The 18590-nt window shown below is 65.1% G+C and overlaps 1 protein-coding gene across 1 annotated transcript in view; it reads right to left on the bottom strand.

The window, feature by feature from the left end:
• The window catches only part of CASKIN1 (CASK interacting protein 1), a 33971-nt gene extending 16051 nt beyond the window's left edge, over positions 1–17920 (bottom strand). Inside the window, exons 1-2 of the mRNA XM_055806738.1 lie at positions 17678–17920; positions 2187–2238 (exon numbers count right to left, since the gene is read on the bottom strand). Of these exons, the coding sequence (XP_055662713.1) occupies positions 2187–2238; positions 17678–17771 (146 nt within the window). The 5' untranslated portion in view covers positions 17772–17920. The remainder of the gene's footprint in view (positions 1–2186; positions 2239–17677) is intronic.
• Between the last annotated feature and the right edge of the window lie 670 nt (positions 17921–18590).

The following is an 18590-nucleotide window of genomic DNA, read 5'->3' on the forward strand; positions in this document are numbered from 1 at the left end:
GCTGCTGGGTCTTGCCATAGGGTGGGGAAAGCCCCCAGCCCTGCACCCCGCTCTGCTTTCGCAGCACCCGGCATCGGCTGAGCCAGGAGGCTCACTGCTGGGAAGCAGGCCAGGAGCTGACCTACTTGCTGCTGCCGCCGGCAGCATCCTCCACGCGGCTGCGCTGGTGCCCGCCACCCCCACTGCTCCGGGTCCTGGGCACACACAGCATCCCCGTCCCATCCCCAGGGACACCCCAGTGTCACCGAAGCACAGGAACAGGCTGCGGACCCCAGCGGGACCTGCCAGCCCCCACAGCTGCCCAGTGCCCGAGAGGCAGACAGTAGGGCAGCGATCCCATCTGCCCCCCATCACCAAGACCCCCAGCTGAGGCAGGAGGACGCATCCCCACCCAGGACCACACTCCAGCCACCACGTTCCCCACGGAGCTGCCGCGTGCGATCCCCCGGCAGGGAGCAGCGATGTGAGCAGACAGCTCGCGCAGGAGGCCGATCCCCAACGTCTGCCCGGGAAATGTCAACATTTTCCGCTCCAGCGCCCTGCTCAAATCCGCTCAAGATGGTGCAAATCGCAGTCCTCCCCGGGGCTGCCTCGAAGCCTTCCCCCTGGCATGGCCCACTCGGCCACGCGCTGGGCAGGGCATCGTCCCCCGGGCAAGCGCGGGGATACCAGCACGGTGCACACCTACGGTGCCCACCAGCCCAGGAATCAGCGAGCACAGCAGAGATGGGGAAACTGAGGCACAGCCCCACAGCTGGCCAAGCTGGCACAGCACACCAGTGGCACAGCAGAGCACACATGGGCTGCAGCCTGGCTCTGACCCGCATTCTCCCAAAGTAGATCCTTTCCAGGAGCAGCGCTGGAGGCTGCTCCCCAGTTGCAGGGCTGCTCTTGCACCCCCAAGCCAGCCAGCAGCCACAGGCAGTTGCAGGCAGGATTATGAGCAGGGGCCCTGCCTGCAGCTCCCAACTGCCACCCCAGCCCTGCTGCCACGCACAGCCCTCCACAACCTCTCCGGCAGCCACTGCACGAGGTGGTCTGTGGGGTGATGCACCCCCTCACCCTGCCCACACTGCGCCCTCCAGCCTCTGCCCCACGCAGGCAGCACCATGCGGCCGCCCCACCGCTGGCTGGCATGCGCGCTCCCACCGCCATGCACGCTGGCTCGCACAGCCACGCTTGCATGCACACGCACACTCAGCTGCACAGCCACACGCTTGCATGCACCCATGCACACACACACACACGTGCACACACATAGGCTGGCAGAGCCAATGCACCGGCAGGTACCAGGGGATGACCACTGCCGCCGCCCCGGTGCCAGGGCCCTGCTCAGGGTGACGATGAGGAGGGACCGAGGGCCGCTGCGGCTGTGTGTCACCAGGGCATGCCCTCCCATTCCTGACCCTATCTGGCCCCACCGCTCACTGCCATTTCCACAGCCACAACAGAGCTGTCCCTGGGGACCCAAGTGGCATCACCCTGGCCCGCATCCTGCTGCCCCACTCCATGGGGGGACCACGGGGCAGGGGGAGCCGGGGGCCGGGAGCGGCTGCTGGCCAGCCCTGCAAGCAGTGCTCCCCACTACCACCGCTGCCCCCTCTCCACGGCGCTCCGGCTGCCACCCTGCACCAGCAGCTTCATGAGTGTGAATTAGCAGGCGCAGAGCCCCCTCCCCTGCTACCCCCCACCTGATGCCAGTTGCAAAGCAGCCCAGCGGGGTCACAGCTCACCTGCCCAGTGCCCCGCAGAGCTGCTCCCTGCACAGCACCCACAGAGCCCCGAGCCTGCAGCAGAGCTGGGGAAGGGCCAGCCAGGCACCCCCAGGGCACAGCTCTCCCTCTGCCTTTCAGCCCTCACCTCCTGCCTCCCCTGACGCCCACAGCTGCTACACGCCAGCCCACTGGCTCAGGGGTGCAGGCAAGGCTCAGCCACACTGGCTAACAGGAATGAGAGCCCTCGTCCATCCGGACCCCAACATCTGGACTGCATCGCTCCAGAGAGCCCAGCATGCCCACACAGACACGAGAGTCCTGCCCACTGTGATGCATGCATCCCCCAGCACGCACAACCCTGCCCACAGCACCCCATGGCACACGCACCCTTTTTTTCTGTACCCCACAGCATGTGCACCCTTGCCCACACACCCCGCTGCATGCATGCCCGGGCACGGGGCTCCCACTCACCCGTCGGTGTCTTGGAAGTTGACGTTGACTTTCTTTGCTGATCCGAGGAGCTCTAGGAGGGAGGGAAGGGGACAGCACGTTAGAGCAGCGTGGGAGGCCGCTGGGGCAGGGACCCAGGGTGCCCTGGAGAGGTGACGCGGCTGCAGCTCCAGGTTTCCCTCCCCACCAAGGTTTCGGCTCCCTGCAGCTCTGCAGCCTGGGCTGGGGCGCAGCATGGTGCTGTGCAGGGCTGCCCGAGCCTGCAGGCAGCTGCAGGCCAGAGGGCTCGGGGTGGAGGGGTCCCCGCTGGCGGCAGCAGGGTCCGAGGGACTCTCCCGGCACCAGGGTCTCTGTTTGCCTGGGCTGCGGGGGGTTTGCCTGGGGTTCCCTCCCTGGCTCCTTCGACTCACTGGGGCTCTGGCATGGCCCCAGTGCCACACCGAGCCACCGGGCCAGGCTGCTTTGGCAGAGCAGGGAGCTCGGCACGCTCCCCTGTGCCCCAGCGTGCCCCCTGCCCCTGCAGCCCCCCCAGCACTGCCCCACTCCCGCCCCAGGCTTGCCTGCGTGGGAAAATAAACCACCCACCTCGGGGCAATCCAATTAGCACCACGAGGAAGGATGGAGCCAGATTTACATAAGATTTAACCGAAAAATGCCAGTTAGGCTTTCCAGTGAGCCTGCTCTTCCTTGCAGCCCCCAGCGGGGAGCCGCAGCAGGAGGAGGAGGAGGAAGGGGAGCGTGGCTGCAGCATGGCAGAGCCCCGGGGTGAGGAACCACGGAGCAGCCCCCGTGGCCACCACAGCGAGCCGGCACTGGCACTGCCCTGAGCTTATAATTCTAAGGCTGCACGGCCCGGCAGGGAGAAGGGGTGGCCGTCCCCTCCCCGGCAGCTCAGCAGGAAGCGTGCGGGGGACAAGTGCCAGCGACAGGCACTCGCTGGGAGAAGCCGGCTGGAAGGGGTGACTTCAGGCAGGGAAAGGAGATGCAGGGCCAGAGGGACGCTCCCGGTGCACCATGACCATGGCCTTGCTCGCTCCCCCTGTACTGCATCTCCTTGTCAGCATCCCACTGTGGTATTCAATTATTTGGCACAAAGGGCTGTGTCAGCAAATGGAGCACGGGGGCCACCGGCAGCAGGGAAGGCGGCTGTGCCCGGCCCTGACCCACAAGCCCGGGGAGCGGTGCCAGGCTGAGCCAATGCTGCCTGGGCCACACGTGGTGGATGGTTCGAGGGGCAGCTGCGGCAGTGGCAGGGGTTTCTCCCTGCCCATGCAGAGACTCCCAAGCTCTGGCACCCAGTGCCGGCTCCCTCCCGCGCTCCATCGGCCACTTGACAGTCGGAACTGCAGGACATTTGCTAACGATGACACGGACTGGTGCTGATGGGCAAGAGCTACAGAGCATGACTTCGGAACAGCCACAACAATCAGTCTCCATCCACCACCTCCCCAGCACCGCACGTGGTACCACAGGGTGGCTGTGGGATGACAGTGCGGGAAGGGACAGGGGCGCCGTGAGGTCCCCACGGTGTGAGGAGGAATGGGGGCACCACAAGGTCCCCTGGGTGCACAGAGGGATGGGGCGTCATGGGGTCCCCAAGGTGTGGGGAGGAACAGGGGCACCACAGGGTCCCTGTGTGCAGAGAGGGACCAGGCACTGTGGGGTCCCCAGGGCATGCAGAGGGATAGGGTCACCATGGGATCCCCAGGGCATGCAGAGGGACAGGGCACTGCAGGGTCCCCAGGGCATGCAGAGGGACAGGGTCACTGTGGGGTACCCGCAGGGAGCCCCACTCACCCTCCTTCCAGCAAACCAAGTGCCACCAGCCCAAGCCCCACACGATGACGCAGCCTCCCTTGCCCCGGCAGCCCACAGTTCAATTAACACACGAACAAACCACCCCAGCAACAAATCCCCATCGGGGTGGCCAGGCCCAGGGAACAGCCCCCACATCCCATTCCTGCTGCAGCATCCCTGTGCTCGGAAGGACTGGACGCTGCCGGCGGGCACAGCCCCCCGGCACTGGGACCGACCGCAGCGGACGGGGCCGAGTGGGTCCCCGCCAGCCCCAAGCTGCCGCCAGGCTCCCCAACAAAGGTGCCATTCAGTGCCGGTGGAGAGGAGCCCAGGACCGCTTCCGCTGCTGCCCCGCGCCAAAAAGCAGATCCCAGGAGAAGGGGGCTGAGCCACCCCCCAGGGATGCAAATGGCCAGTGGACAAAAGGAGCCGGCGGGCGCAGGAGCGGCATCATGCCCGGCACTGGCTCCAATCTCCGGCCCCGAGAGGGGCCCCTCTCCGGCTAACCGGTCCTTGCAGACGGACGGACGGATGTCAGCAGGTCTGCGGTGCCTGGCCTTTCCCACGGGTTGCTCCCAGCGAGGGGCTGGGATGGAGCAATGCCTGGGGATCGGCGTTGCGGGGTGCAGCGGTGACGTCGTTGGCATCACTGCTACGCCCCGCGACACCGACCCCCAGGTGTGTGCCGGCAGCCCCCAGCACTGGCCAAACCAGCATCAGCCGAACACACCGTAGCAGTGAATCTCTCCTCCCTGCACCTGCAGGAGAGGCTGTGGCTGCCAAAATCTGTTTAGCACTTCCATCAACACCCGTGCCAAGTGCTTAGTCAGTGACTTCCAGCCACGCAGCGGTTTGACTTTCATTAAAGCTCTGGCAGCGGCCGCCAGCCTACCAGTGCCCCGTGCTGGGCTGCGGTGAGCTCAGGCCCCAGCATGACTTCAAGTGCTGCCGGGAAAAGGTCTCTGGGTGCAGCATGGGTCTGTTGGGGTCCCCTGGGGAGCAGCCAGGTGGTCTCATGTCCTCCTTTGGTGCAGCACCCCAGGTGCTGCCAGCTGCCTGGCAGCATGGTGAGGTGTGGATGGTGGTACTGATGATGGTGCAGCGGCTGGCATCCCCGCAGGGCCAGCCCAAGGTCCCAGACGGTGGGAGCTGGCATGGTACCAGTGGAGAATCAACCCTGTGTCTGCACCAGCACCAGGACCCTTGAGGGACAGTAGCTTTGCACAGGCAGGGCAGGGAAAGCAGCAGTTGCCACATCAGCCAGCACCACCAAAGCTCCTGAGGGGCTGCGAGCAAAACCCTTACCTCATGGTCCCACCACCCAGGAATTAAGCCCCTCCTGTAACGAAGGAGCGCACTTGTACAGCACAGCATTGGAAGCCTGGCAAAAAGGTCGCAGCGCTGCAGCCAGAGCATGGAGCCCAACCAGGCTCTTGGCAAGCCCTGCTGCAGCTGGGTGCTCCCAGTTCCCTGGGCAGGGGGAGCAGGACGGGCACCCCAACATGCTGCCAGACCCACAGCCCAGGGCCACATCAGCCCCACTGCAGGATCTGCAGCTTGTCTGGGGGCACCGAGACATGGGAGAGCTTGTTAACATCTGGGACACACAAGGAAAACTGCTCCGCTAACAAGGGAGAGGGAAAGGAGCTGAGAGCGCTGCCAATTAAAAATACCAGCCACAAAAGGAGACAGGCACGGCGGGGAGGAGAACAGGGCTCCTGCACAGCCACGCTGCCAGCAGGCACCGAGCATGTCCCTGGCCATCCTCCTGCTGGGATCGCTGGCAGGGTGACAGAGATCACCGAGCACCCGCGAGCACCCACGGGCACCGTCCCGCCCTGTCCGTTCAGAGGTGGATGCCGGAGCCATCAGGCAGATGTTGCAGCACAGAGGGACAATGGCAACCCCAGCACTGGGGTCCTTGCTCAGATCGCCTGAGCCCCACACTGGTGACACCCCAGTGTCCCCTCTTTGCTCCCCATGGGCTGCTCAGGTAATGGTCATGCCACGTGGGAGCACAGGGTTCCCCTTGCATCGCAGCCCCGTGGCACAGCCGCCCCCCCCCCCCCCCCAGCTCTTGGGGCGCCCTGCACCCTGTGAGCATCCCGAGAGGCCTGAATGGTGCTGAGTAGAGTCAGGCAGGCCCCAGGCCAGGGGAACGCTGCCGCTGCCTCCAGCAAGCTCTGGCACCACTGGGTCCGGCTCCAGCCCACGGCTCCTGCCGCTGCCGTCTGCCATAGACACCGACTACAAACAGCGTCTGCTGCGAGTAAACACCGCCGCGGGGAGCTCAGCCCAGCCGCTACTCCCAGAAATGCCTTTACTTAAAGACAAGAATCACGGTAGCTAAATGCACGCTTGAATTCCGCCTGGCGCTCTGCATGCAGCGAGCTCCTCGCCGGTACCGGCCTCCCCTGGCACGTGCCGGCCTGTGCCTGCCGCCCCACCGCAGCGACAGCCCCGGGCGGGCACTGCGATGGCAGGTGACGCACGCATCGGCTGCACGTGCAGGGCTGGGCGGGTACCAGGGAGCTGCCCTGTCCGACCCCAGGGTCTGGCTGTGCATCACCCTGACCCCCTGCAACCACAGCTCTGGGCACACCAGCGCACACCTTGGGGAGACCTCTGTGCCCAACAGCTGCTCTGGGCACCCTGGTGCATGCCATGGGGACACCCTTGTGCCCAACCGCTGCTCCAGGAACCCTGGTGCACGCCACGGGGAGACCCTCATGCCTAAGCACTGCTTTGGGCACCCTGGTGCATGCCACAGGGAGACCCTCCATGCCCAACTGCTGCTTCCAGGCACCCTGGTGCGTGCCACAGGAAGACCTTCATGGCCAACCACTGCTCTAAGCACCCTGGTGCACGCCATGGGGAGACCCTCACGGCCAACCACTGCTCCAGGCACTCTGGTGCACCACCACAGGGAGACCCCCCGGCCCAGCCACAGCTCTGGGCACCCTGGCACATGCCACAGGGAGACCTCCATGCCCAGCTGCTCCAGCCCTGTCCCTGAACACGTCTGAGGCGACGGCCACACATGGAGGGACTGCTCAGTTCCTCTCCCTTCCCAGCAGCGGGGCCACACAGCACCTATTGGCGTGCTCATGCACCAGCCCCCTGCATCTGCAGCCAGTACAGCGCCAGCAGTGATCGATGCCCGGCTGGGGCACAGGGGCTCCCGGCCAAGCCCCCGCTGACAAAGCACATCCTCGCCCAGCTCCCCCCAGCAGTGCTGCGCCAGCTCACTGGGAGCCGGCGGCTGCTCCGAGCAGATGGCTCCAGCCTCCGCTAAATCAACATCTACTTAATGAGGGGAAAGCCGTCACTGCCCCCTCCCAGCTTGGCAGCAATGGCAAATGAGCCAGGGCAACCCCTCAAATCCTCCTCCCCATCCCCTCCATCACCCCACTGCAGTGGTCTCCCTCTCCTCTGGCCCCACCATCCCTGCCACTTCCCCCCTCCACAGCCCATGTGGCCAGCAGGACCTCACGTGTCCCCTTGCACACACAACAGGGACCCCCAGGACCCCACAAGCAGGATGACACCAAGTATCCACAGGAAAGATATTCAAGGCAAAGCCAAGCTCCTGTTTAGGAGGAGGGGGGAGGACCCTGCAGCAGCATTGCCGTGAGCTGCCGGATAAAGGAAGCATCCAAAATAGCTGCTCTTAATTATATCCTTGCTGACGAGCGCCACGCAAACAACAGGCGCTGCAAGCACTCGCTGCACGAGGAGCCCTGGCACAAGTGGTCTTATTCCTCACAGCAAGGAGGGGGTCCCTGCTGTGGGGTCCCCATGGGGGCGTGTGCACGGGCAGAGTGTGTGGCCACACACAGCCCCACGGAGGTGACTGGAACAGCCCCAGCTGGGTCCAATGGAGATGGGGATGCGGGGAGCCAGTCCTCACCACTGTCAGACAGCAAAAAGCTTGTACTCCTGCAGCCAAAGGTCGTGCCAAGCACCGAGGCCGAAGCGATGTTCAGATGCTAATGAAGCTGTTATCATCTTCTGATCGATTTTGACTGTATAAATAATGCACCGGGAAGCTCGAAGGCTGTTGGCTGCATGGGAAGGGATTGCCTGGGGCAAGGAGGTGGCAGAGATGGGATGGACCCATTGAGACCAGAACCCACCACAGCTGGACAGCCTGGTGCCCACCACAACTGGATAACAACTGCTCATCACAGCTGGACACCCCAGTGCCCACCACAGCTGGATAGCAACTGCCCATCACAGCTGGACACCCCAATGCCCACCACAGCTGGATAACAACTGCTCACCACAGCTGGACACCCCAATGCCCACCACCACTGGATAACTGCCCATCACAACTGGATAACAACTGCTCACCACAGCTGGACACCACAGGGCCCATCATAGCTGGACACCCACAGCTGGGTGCCCCAGTGCCCATCACAAGCCATTCCCAAAATCCCAAGGCACTTTTGGGGGATGCTGGCCCTGTGCCCCGCACACTTGCTGGCGGTCTGGAACACCCAGCCCTTGCACGGAACCTTCCCTGGGGAGCGGAGAAATCTTCCCTTCAAAATCAATAGGCCATGGCAGCCTGAGTCATGGTGCTGCAGCAGCGCAGGGCTGTCCCCTGAGGCCGGGATGAAGCAACTTAAATACAGCTTTCAAGAGGCAGTGGGGACTCCTCTGTGATTTTTTTTGTTTAAAAAAGGGAAACTTTTTGATTCTGAGGGAGGACGAGTGGCTGAGCCTACGGGCTGCCTGGGCAGGCAGGGACAGGGGACGTGGGTACCCAAGGCAGAGCTCACCCACTAAAATCCTAGGACTGAAGCTGGCCAGGTGACCCAGCACCCCATGGTGCCCACCAGCACCGTGCCGGGTCAGAGGTGCCCACCAGTGGCTCCCACGAGCATTCCCATTCTCCCTGCATCACCGAGCCGTATCCTCACCTGACCTTTGCTGTGTGGTGCCGTGGAGCCTGGCCGAGCCACACTGCATCAGCCAGACGCCCCCAGCACTGCAGGGCCTCCCTCAGCCCCAGTTTGGGGGTCAGCCGTGCAGCCCCCCGGCTCTGCAGATGCTTCCGACGGGCACAGGGTTGCTGCCTGTGAAGTCCTGGCAGCCCCCTGCCCACTCCGGGCTGCCAGCAAACCCACTGACCCCTGAACCACACACAGTGCCGTGCTGCCCTGCCTTGCAAAGGCTGCCGGTGACTCGGCCCCGGGTAGCTGGGGATGCAGGGAAGCTGGCAGCAGGGACAGGCAGGGGGGCAGGCAGTGCAGCGATGCATCGGCTCTGGCCCCACAGGTGGGACAGGAGGTGTCACATTCAGCCCCACGGGACCAGCACCAAGCATTGCGCCAGCCCTATCGCACCCATCACTGCCAGCCCGGTGCCAGCCATACGCCCACCCTCGTCTCTGCGGAAATGCATGTTGGTGTCGCTTCCACAGAGCCTTAATTGACAGCCTGCTCTCCCCACGCTGGGGTGGTGGCAAACAGGTAATTTTCAGTAATCAGCCTGGTTGGAACGAGTCACCACCAGCACAGTGAGGCTGCCACAGCAGGGGATGGGATGTGGCTGCTCAGGGCCACTGCCAGTCTGCATCCACCCATCCATCACTGCGTCCACATCCCAGCACAACTGGCACCGCACATCCTCAGTGCCTGAGCAGAGGCCGCCCAGGACACGGGAGCAGAGAGGGGCAGATGCTGGCACCACTCACCTCCACCCCGTGGCAGAGATGATCCTGCACATCCCCACCCTCCCCACCTCCTTCCCATCCCTGCCTCCTCTGCGGGGCCAGGGAGGGCCAACCCCAGCCATGCTGGCCTGCAGAGAGGGATCAGTGGCTTTGTGTATCTTAAAGCATCATTAACTAGCAGTCACTGTCATCTGGCCTCCCACGAACCCAGTTCAATGTCGCTGGGAAGTGGCGGGGAGCTCCCCGGTGGACACAGAGCACGTGCCTGTGTGCATGCATGTGCATGTGTGTGCATGCAGGTGGCCCAGATAAATCAGAGGGCAACAGGCGCTGCTGCAGTGCTGAGCTCCCACACCGTACGTGGGTAAAACAGGCCCTAGGGTCTATTTTAAACATGTTGCCTTTAGTGCCATCGTTTGTCCCCGTCCACACAGCCTGGTTTCTGCACGTGCCGGTGCACCGTGGCCACCCACACCCCCCCCTGCACCGCTGTGGCGTTCCCAGCAGTGCCCGCAGCAGGACCGGCACGGCAATGGGCAGCTCTGTGGGCGCACGGGCTGGCAGCTCAGTGACGATGCAGTTACTGCCAGGGTGCATGGGCAGTGCAGCGATGTGCAGCCAGGCGATGCCATGCAACTGCCCTGAGCACTGGCAGCCCAGCCAGAGGCCTCACACTGCCACCGACAGCCTAGCAGCGCTGCAGAGGAAGGGCAGGGCTCTCAGGACCCATCCCAGTATCCCCAGTGTCTCCAGCATGGCGGGGGCTGGCAGGGGGCTGGCAGGGGCAATGCAGGACCGCCTGGCTCATTGCTGCCAGGGGCTGAGGCTTAGTCAGAGGCAGCCCCAGGATCCGCACGCCGGAGCGGAGGCAGCCAGGAGAATAGCTGAATAGCTGCTGCGGAGCCGCACAGCCGCGAGGAGCGTGCCGTAAACAGCCCAGCTGCAATGCAGGAGCCGGGCAGGCGGCTGCTTTGTCTGCTCCAACAGCTCCGGCAGCCACGGACCGAAAACCTATGTGGGCCTCAGCGAGGAGGCAGCACAGAGCTGGGCTCCCGGCACCCACATCTGGAAGGGATCAGCCAGCTGCTGCCACTGCTGCTGAGAGCCATCCCCGGTGCTGAGCCCCACGCCAGGCCGGGCAGGAGGCACTGCCAAAGCAGCCAGTGGAGACAGATGCGGGCACACGGATGCCCAGGGTAGATGCACACGGGCACATGATGTGGGCACTGGGATGCACAGAAGCACGCGACACACGCAGACGCACAGGGGCAGATGCACGCACACAGATGCACGCGGGTGCAGAGGGGCACACGCAGGCATGCTGGCAGTGCAGGGCTGGTGCAGAGTGGCCCGCTGCTGGCAGGCATGGTGCTGGGAGAAACAGTGTCCGGGCTGTGCCCACGGCAGCTACTTGGTCACCATCTCCAACCTACTCCCTCCTCCAGCTGATACGGGCTGTGGCCGGGCACAGAGCCAGGGTCCCATCACCTTGCTGCACCCCGGGGGACCCCAGCCCCAAAACCACCTCCGTCTGCTCAGCTCCCACCAGGTAGTGACCTTGCTGGTGAGACCCAAGGAGACCCAGGCAGAGCTGGCACTCCTCTGCCAGCCGTGCTCCTATGCCACCCCGGCACCCTGCTTCCCTGGCCAAAGGCTCATGCCAGGCACCGGTACCTGTCCATCAGCAGAGCAGGTCTGGCAGCACCGGGCTGTCAGGCCAAGCCGAGGCCAGCGCTGCATCCCTGGCTTCCCATTTCTCAGGCTGATTGCTCCTGTCGCTGCGGAGCCCAGCGTTAAACACCTCATTTTCTACTCCCGTATTGAGTTGGAAAATACTATTAACATTTCATTACGGCTTAAAGATCCCTCACAGCCCGGCATGAAGAGCCGGCCCACCGGTGGGATCGCTCCTGCACCAGGCAGGCTGCACTGGCCCTGTCCCTCTGGGGAGAGGGGACTGGAGAGCAAGTCCCATGTGTCCCAGCTGCGGGGTGGGATGGTAACCCGGGGCAGAGGTGGACATCAGCACTGCATGCTGGCTCTGCAACCAGCCTGGCACAGCCCATGCTCACGGCACACTCAGCCACAGATGGGTCACAAAACGGTGATGGAGCAGCAACAGCATGAGCCCAGGTGCTCCCGAGCGAGTTTTGCTTCCCAGCACCCTTCCCTCGCCCGTGGGAGCCTGGCCCAGCAGAAACGGTATCAGCCATTAAATACTAAATACCAACAGATTAGTTCTCCAACAGTCTCCCAACAGTGCCTGAATGCTTGCGAAAGGCACCTTTAGCTACCAGCTGGCAAGGGCAGTGTGCAGCAAGTTCACAGCCAGCACCCACCCAGGGGCTCACCAGCCCCGGCTCTTCAGGGTGGTCAGCGGCGCCCAGCCCCGGCAATGCCCAGCCCCGGCGCAGCAGCACACACCGCTCCTGGCACATGCCACACTGGCACTGGGATGAAACATGCCATGGTAAACATGGGCAAGCACAGCCCTGAGCATCGCCCCAGAGCCAGGCGGCCCCCTCCACCGCTCACCCCACCGGCAATACCACAGCTCCCCCCTGCCACGATACCATCACCAAGGGCCCACCACCGCTTTGGCACCCACCCAGGCCCTGGCACAGCACCACAGAGCTGCACTCCACAGGCATCACCATGCGGTGCCCCGCAGGCACAGGGGGAGCGGGAAGGGGCTGGGGGCGCACCAAGGGAAGGGGCTGATGGCAGCCTTTCCCAGCAGCTGGGAAGGGGAGGGAAGGGTTAAAGGGAGCACAGCGCAGGGGAGAGGAGCCAGACGCCAGCTTGGCTACTGGAAACCACAATGGGCTGGCAGCACGCTGGCTGTGGAGGGGAGCTCAGGGAACCCACAGCACCCAACGCTGCTGCACCACCAGCACCCTGAGCACCCACGGATGCAGCCTGGTCCTGCCACGTCCCTAGCCACCCCTGGGAGCATCACCCCACCACAGTGCATGGGCAGCAAGGAGCATCACAGCAGCTGGCAGTGAGGTCCTCGTGCGGGAGATAGCCAGGGCCGGCGGCTGCGGGAGACTGCTGGGCACGAGGGGCCACCTGCCGCTGGCAAAGGGCTAATTGGTGTAAAGCCAGGTGAATTCAGGACTGCCGCGAGAAAATCCAGGCCAGCGAGGGAGTCTCGAGCTGGGAGCAGAGCTGCCAGCCCATGGCCCTGCTGCTCCACTGTGGCCAACAGCCCCAGGTCCTCTGCAGCATCCCCCTGCGGACAGGGACCCCACGGTGGCACCAAAATGGGAGCTGTACCGGGGGCGCAGGGGGCAGAGGAGGGTTTGCACCCACAACTCCAGCCCAGCTGGAGAGGCAAGAAAATGTAAAATAATGAGATGTCACCCCAGGCTGAGTAATAATCCCCCTCTGTAAGGAAACTTGGCATACACCAGCCTGCGTCAGCCTGCCAAGTCCTGCCAGTAGTGAGGTTTCACACACCGGCTAGGAACCCTGAGAAGTTTAAGGGACCTGCTGACACACCATTGAGCACAGCAGCAGCAGGAGCTGCTCGGCCCCGACTGCCATCCCGGACAGCCCCAGGCCCCGTGCCTGGGATGCACCAACATCACCCCATGACAGCATCGTGACAGCATCGCCCCGCACACCCCAGCCACCGCCTTGGAGTTTCACCGCTTAACCCACGCTGAGGGGATCAAGGGGACTGCTGGAGCAGCACCCAGCCATGGGACAGTGAATGCACGGGGGGCCCAGCACCCCTTTACAGCTCCCCAGCTTCCCACAGGATCTGGCACCACAGCCCCTTTCTCCCACACCAATGGCTCCAGAGGCTGGCAGCACCCAGGGGCTCCGCTATCCTGGCAAGCACCGCCTGCTCCCCCCTGCCCAGGCTTCCCCTCCAGTAAGGGGGGGCTGCCCCAGCACCCGTGCCCAGGCAGTGGCAGTGGGGGCCATTAGAAGCAGCTGTGGCCCAGGGAACCTTCCTGCATTACCCGAGGGCCAGGGGGGAACCAGGCAGCTCCGGCGGCTGCTGGCCACGCGCGCCCTGGGCACTGCACCACAATTGGATTTGCAGCTGCCCTGCCTTTTACTGCATGGAAATTGAATTGTAAAATGTCAAAGACATTTCCTAACTGCGCCATATTAGCCTGGTTTTATTAAATACTGTTATCAGAGGAGATTATTAATGCAATCAAATGCAAGCAAAAAAAACCCAGAATTAACTGGCCGCTGTGCAGGAGGACGTGCCAGAGGGCAGGAGCAGCCAGCAAGGCCCTGCCTGGGGAGGCCATGTCCCCAAGGGGTCTGGCTCTTGCTTCCCGCTGCCCCCACATCCCGGAGTGCTGGTGAAGCAGCGATCCTGCCCAGCGGCTGCAGTTCCACTCACACCCAGGGATGGGTCCTCACAGGATGGCAGCTCCCCAGAGGGTGAGGAGCCTCAGGGTGGTTGCTGAGCTTTGGGGTCCCTGCCCTGCTGCCCACTCCCAGGCAGGCTGCCCACACCACGCATGCCCCTCCGGGGGCCGCCTGGCTCCTGTCCTGGTCTTTTCACTGTAGTGGGTTCTGACTGCCATGCTTGGCCCGGAGCTGGGAGCAGCATGGCCGGAGGCAGCCATGGGGCCTGGGCGGCACTGGTGGTGCCAGCAGGACTGGGGTCCCTCCCCGGGTAGGGCAGGACCTGCTCCCCATGCACAGCAGCGAAGCTAGGGCTGGCTGGGATAAGCCTTGGGATGCCGAGGGTACTGGCAGCAACACGCAGGGCAGGATGCAGAGCCCTGCGCAGGTGGCAGCGTGGGAACAGGGCGCTCCCATCCAGGGCAGGGGCACCACGAGAGCTGCCCACACCTTGGCACCCACACCCCTGGGCAGTGGGGCCAGGCTGGGCCGGGTTAGCCGAGCACAGCAGGGTGCAGGGGATGTGGGACACCATGCCCAGCTCCCAAGCCCAGCCAGGCAGCATGGCTCACCCAGTCCCGGGTGTCCCGGAGTGAGGTACCCAGAGCTCCAGCAACACACGGGGACACAAGCCCCAGCTGCAACCTGGGGGACCATGACGGCACCAGGGATCAGGCATGCGGTGGGCAGTGCAGCCCCACAGGACACTGCCCTGGCTCCCACCTGCACGGCCAGACTGCAGCCGGCCCCTGCCACCACCAGATGCTCACCCTGGCACCACGGGGCCTCATGCTGGGACATCTCCTTAGCCACACCAAGCTGCCGCATGTGGAAGCACTTTGCAAAGCCCCCGCAGCCTGGCATGAGGCAAAGCTGGGGCAGGGAGCTCTGACCCTTGGCTCGAGGTCTCTCCTACGGCACCAGTGGCTACCACACAGGAGCAGTTTCCAAAGTGAACAAACACACTGGCCTCACCGGGAAGGAGCCTGCTCCAACACAGCATGGATGAGGAACCATGGTTCCCCAGCACGGCGCATCGCAGCCCCGTGCCCCGCTGCCCACAGCCCCAGGTGCCCGGGCTGGGAACGGTGCGGCCGGCAGGGCTGCTGCTGGGGACACCCCAGGGCCCCGTCCCATCCCATGGTGCCCGAGCTGGGGAACCGAGGGGAAAACGCCAAGTCACTACAATTCTTCGAGGTAGCACCAGGGAGGAGGGGACAAGGAGGGAAACAGTTTGCTGCCAAATCCCTGCATCTGATTTGCGTAACTTTCAGACAACCTCATCAATTATGGATGCCCGGGAAGCAAGCGCGGTGCGCGCTGCGGCCAGCCCGGGCCCCACAAACTCGTACTCCACATGCTAAATCGGGCCCCACATCGCCATAGCAACCCGTGTTAATTCACGCAGGGATTTTTAAAATCTTTTATTAAACCCCACATGAATAGGATATTATCCAGATAACAGAGCTAAGTTACAAATCTTACTGGTGCCACGCAGCGCAGAGAGTGCCGGAGGCACGCGTGGGACTCGCGTGCGGAGGGGACAGGGCAACATGGGGATGCCACAGCACGGGGACAGTCCCTGCTTGGTGCTCTCACCCTGTACCGTGCACCGCTCCCCCAGCCCTGCCACTGCAGCCAGAGGTGCTCAGGTACCCGAGGCTGGGGGCACGGCACCCACCGCCACACATGCACCCTGCTGCCGGGCAGGAGAGCCGGGTCCTGCAGGGAAGCGACGCCAGAGCAGCCCAGCACCAGCGGGTTCAGCAGAGCCGGAGACACGCAGCCCAGCCAGGGCACAGGGCAAGCATCCAGGCCCACAGTGGGAATCTCCCCAACAGGAGGCTGGCCAGGCTCGGCCTCCCTGGGTGTCCCTTGTCCCTTGCCTGTGAGCCCAGCACGGGGAGCACCGCTGGTCCCCGTGGCCATCCCGCCCGGCAGCTGGAGGGCTCTGCAGCGGGAGAGCGGCCAGGGTGGGAGATGCAGCAAAGCAGGGCTGGGAAGGAGAGGGATGCAGGAGGAGGTGGTGGCACTCCGGCACCTCTGGCTGTTGCCACAGCAACACCAGCTGTGCACCCAGGCCAGCGGGGATTGGAGAGGGGTGTGTGGGGGACAGCGCTGGGCACAGGCCAGGTGTCATCCCCATCCCCACATGCCACTCTCAGAGGCCACGGCAGCAGCAGCACCTGGAGCAGGTTGGGATGACGGGGGCTTTAAGCTGGAGCCTCTCCTCCCCCTGCACAGTCCCTTGGCAGCAACAGAAATGATGGCACTGGGGACAGAGGGGACACCATGCCAGCCCTGTACGGTACCAGGACACGAGGGACACTACACTGGCCCTGCACAGCACGAGGGACCCCACAATGGCCCTGTGTGGCACCGACAATGTGGTGGATGCCACGCCAGCCCTGCACTACAGCAGGGACATGGGGTATGCCACGCTAGCCCTGCTTAGCACCAGGACACAGGGGACACCACACTGACCCTGCTCAGCCAGCAGCAACCCTGCACAACCAGGGACGGGGGCACCACACCAGCCTTGCATGGCTGCAGGGCCACGGGGGTGCCCAGGGTCGGGGAGCACTGGGCCCTGGGAGGGAGGGACACAGGGCGCGGTGGCGAAGGGGCTGTGTGCCCAGTGAGCTGATGCCACACAAGTGCTCCCTGTGGTCCCTGCCCATGCCCAAGGACGGTCCCTGGCCCCCCAGGTCGGCCCCACGCACCAGGCCTGAAACCTGCGGCTGCATCAGCACCATGAATAATTCAGCCCCAGGCGGAGCGCCTCAACAGAGCAGTTCTGTGGTACAGAGAGCAGATACTCCTGGAGCTACACACACGTCCACACAGAGACACACGTAGACACACGTACACCCCCGCAGCCTCACGCCTGGGCACACACACGCGGGTGCACACGTAGAGACGTGCAAAGCCCACCGCAGAGATGCACACGGGGAGATACCCGTGGAGCTACATCCAAACACCCCCACACGGAGAAACACCAACACAGCCACATCCAAACACACATATGCCAGGGTACACACCGATACACAAACACAGACACGCACCCAAACACAGGCACACACACACGCGCACGCAGACCCTGACACACACACACGGAGCCGTGCAAACGTGTGCGGGCACCGGCAGCCCCGCTGCACACCCGCACGCCCCGTGCGCACACGCTCCGGGCACACGCACCTACCCCCTGCCCCTGCCCCGGGCAGCCCCCCGGGTGCACAGCCCCGCACCGGCCCCCCCGGGGCTCGGGACCTGCCCCCGGGCGCAGGGCAAGGGCAGCCCGGCCGGTACCCGGCCCTGCCGGGGGTTGCACCGGGGCCGGCGGGGCCATCCTGTGCAGCGCCGAGCTCCCGCGCAGCGCCCGGGGATGCTCGTCCGCCAGCCCCCCCCCCCCCGCCCTCCACCCCGAGCCACCGCCGGGGGTCCCCGGCACGTCCACGGCACCACCCCTCCCCGAGGATGGGCCGGGGATGCTCCGGGGCCGGGCAGGGCGGCATCCCAGCCGGGCACCGCGAGCAGCGGGCAGGATGCGTGCCCCCAGCCGCCGAGCCCCGCCGGCCCCCCGGTGCCCCCCCGCCCGGGCCGGCCCGTTCCCGCGGCGCCCCCCGGCCCGGCCCGGCCCCGCCGCCGCAGCACTCACTGGCTTTGCCGGGCTTGGGCCTCTGCAGCAGCTTCTGCACGGCCGCGACGTCCTCCGCCTTCACCGCCTGCACCAGCTCCTGGTCCTTGCCCATGGCTCCGCGGCGCCGGGGCTGCCGGCTGCGGGCTCACGGCCCGAGCATCCTCCGCGGCGCGGCGAGGGGCGGGCGGCTCGGCTCGGCGCGGCTCGGCTCGGCACGGCACGGCACGGCGCGGCGCGGGCCCCCCCGCCCAGCCCGCTCCGGAGGCGGGGGCGGCGGCGGCGGCGGCGGGCGCCCGGGGCGGGGCGGGGCGCGGCGGGGCGGGGGGGCCGCACCGGGAGCCCGGTGGGCAGCGGAGGAGGAGGGGGAGGGGGCCGGCCCGGTGTGTGCGGGCGGGGCACGGGGATCCCCCTCCCCGGCGCGGGGGAAGGTGCCGGGGCCCGGGGACGCCCCGCGGGGCCGCCGCCGCGCAGCCGTGGCGTGTAATGAGCTGTCGGGTCTCAGCGGCCCCGGCGGCCACGGCGGGAGCGGCGAGCGAGACTACCGGGGCCTCCTCTTCCTCGGGGCGGACCCGGCGCCCGGCGGTGCCTCCCGGGGACGGCTGGGGCCGCAGCCGGGGACTGGCGGGCCCGGCAGACCCTCCCCCGGGGCACGCCGCGGCCCCCGGCCCCGCTGCGGAGGGCCCTTCCCCCGCCCCCAGCCCGCCACCCAGCCTGGCCCTTGCAGTCGCCCACCGCCAGCCTGTGGTGCCTTATCCTGGGAACCAGGCTGGAGCAGCCTTGCAATTTCTTTGCATAAAGCCCTGACTACTGCCTAATTTTTCACTTTTGTAGACACAATGGCCAGTGACATTTGTCCTCTTATACTTTTTTATGACTTCAATGACTGAGACGTTAAAGGTGCGGAGGGTGCCTGACACTGCTGAGGATGCTG

Source organism: Falco peregrinus, chromosome 5 (assembly GCF_023634155.1).
Source record: "Falco peregrinus isolate bFalPer1 chromosome 5, bFalPer1.pri, whole genome shotgun sequence".
Lineage (NCBI taxonomy): Eukaryota > Metazoa > Chordata > Aves > Falconiformes > Falconidae > Falco > Falco peregrinus.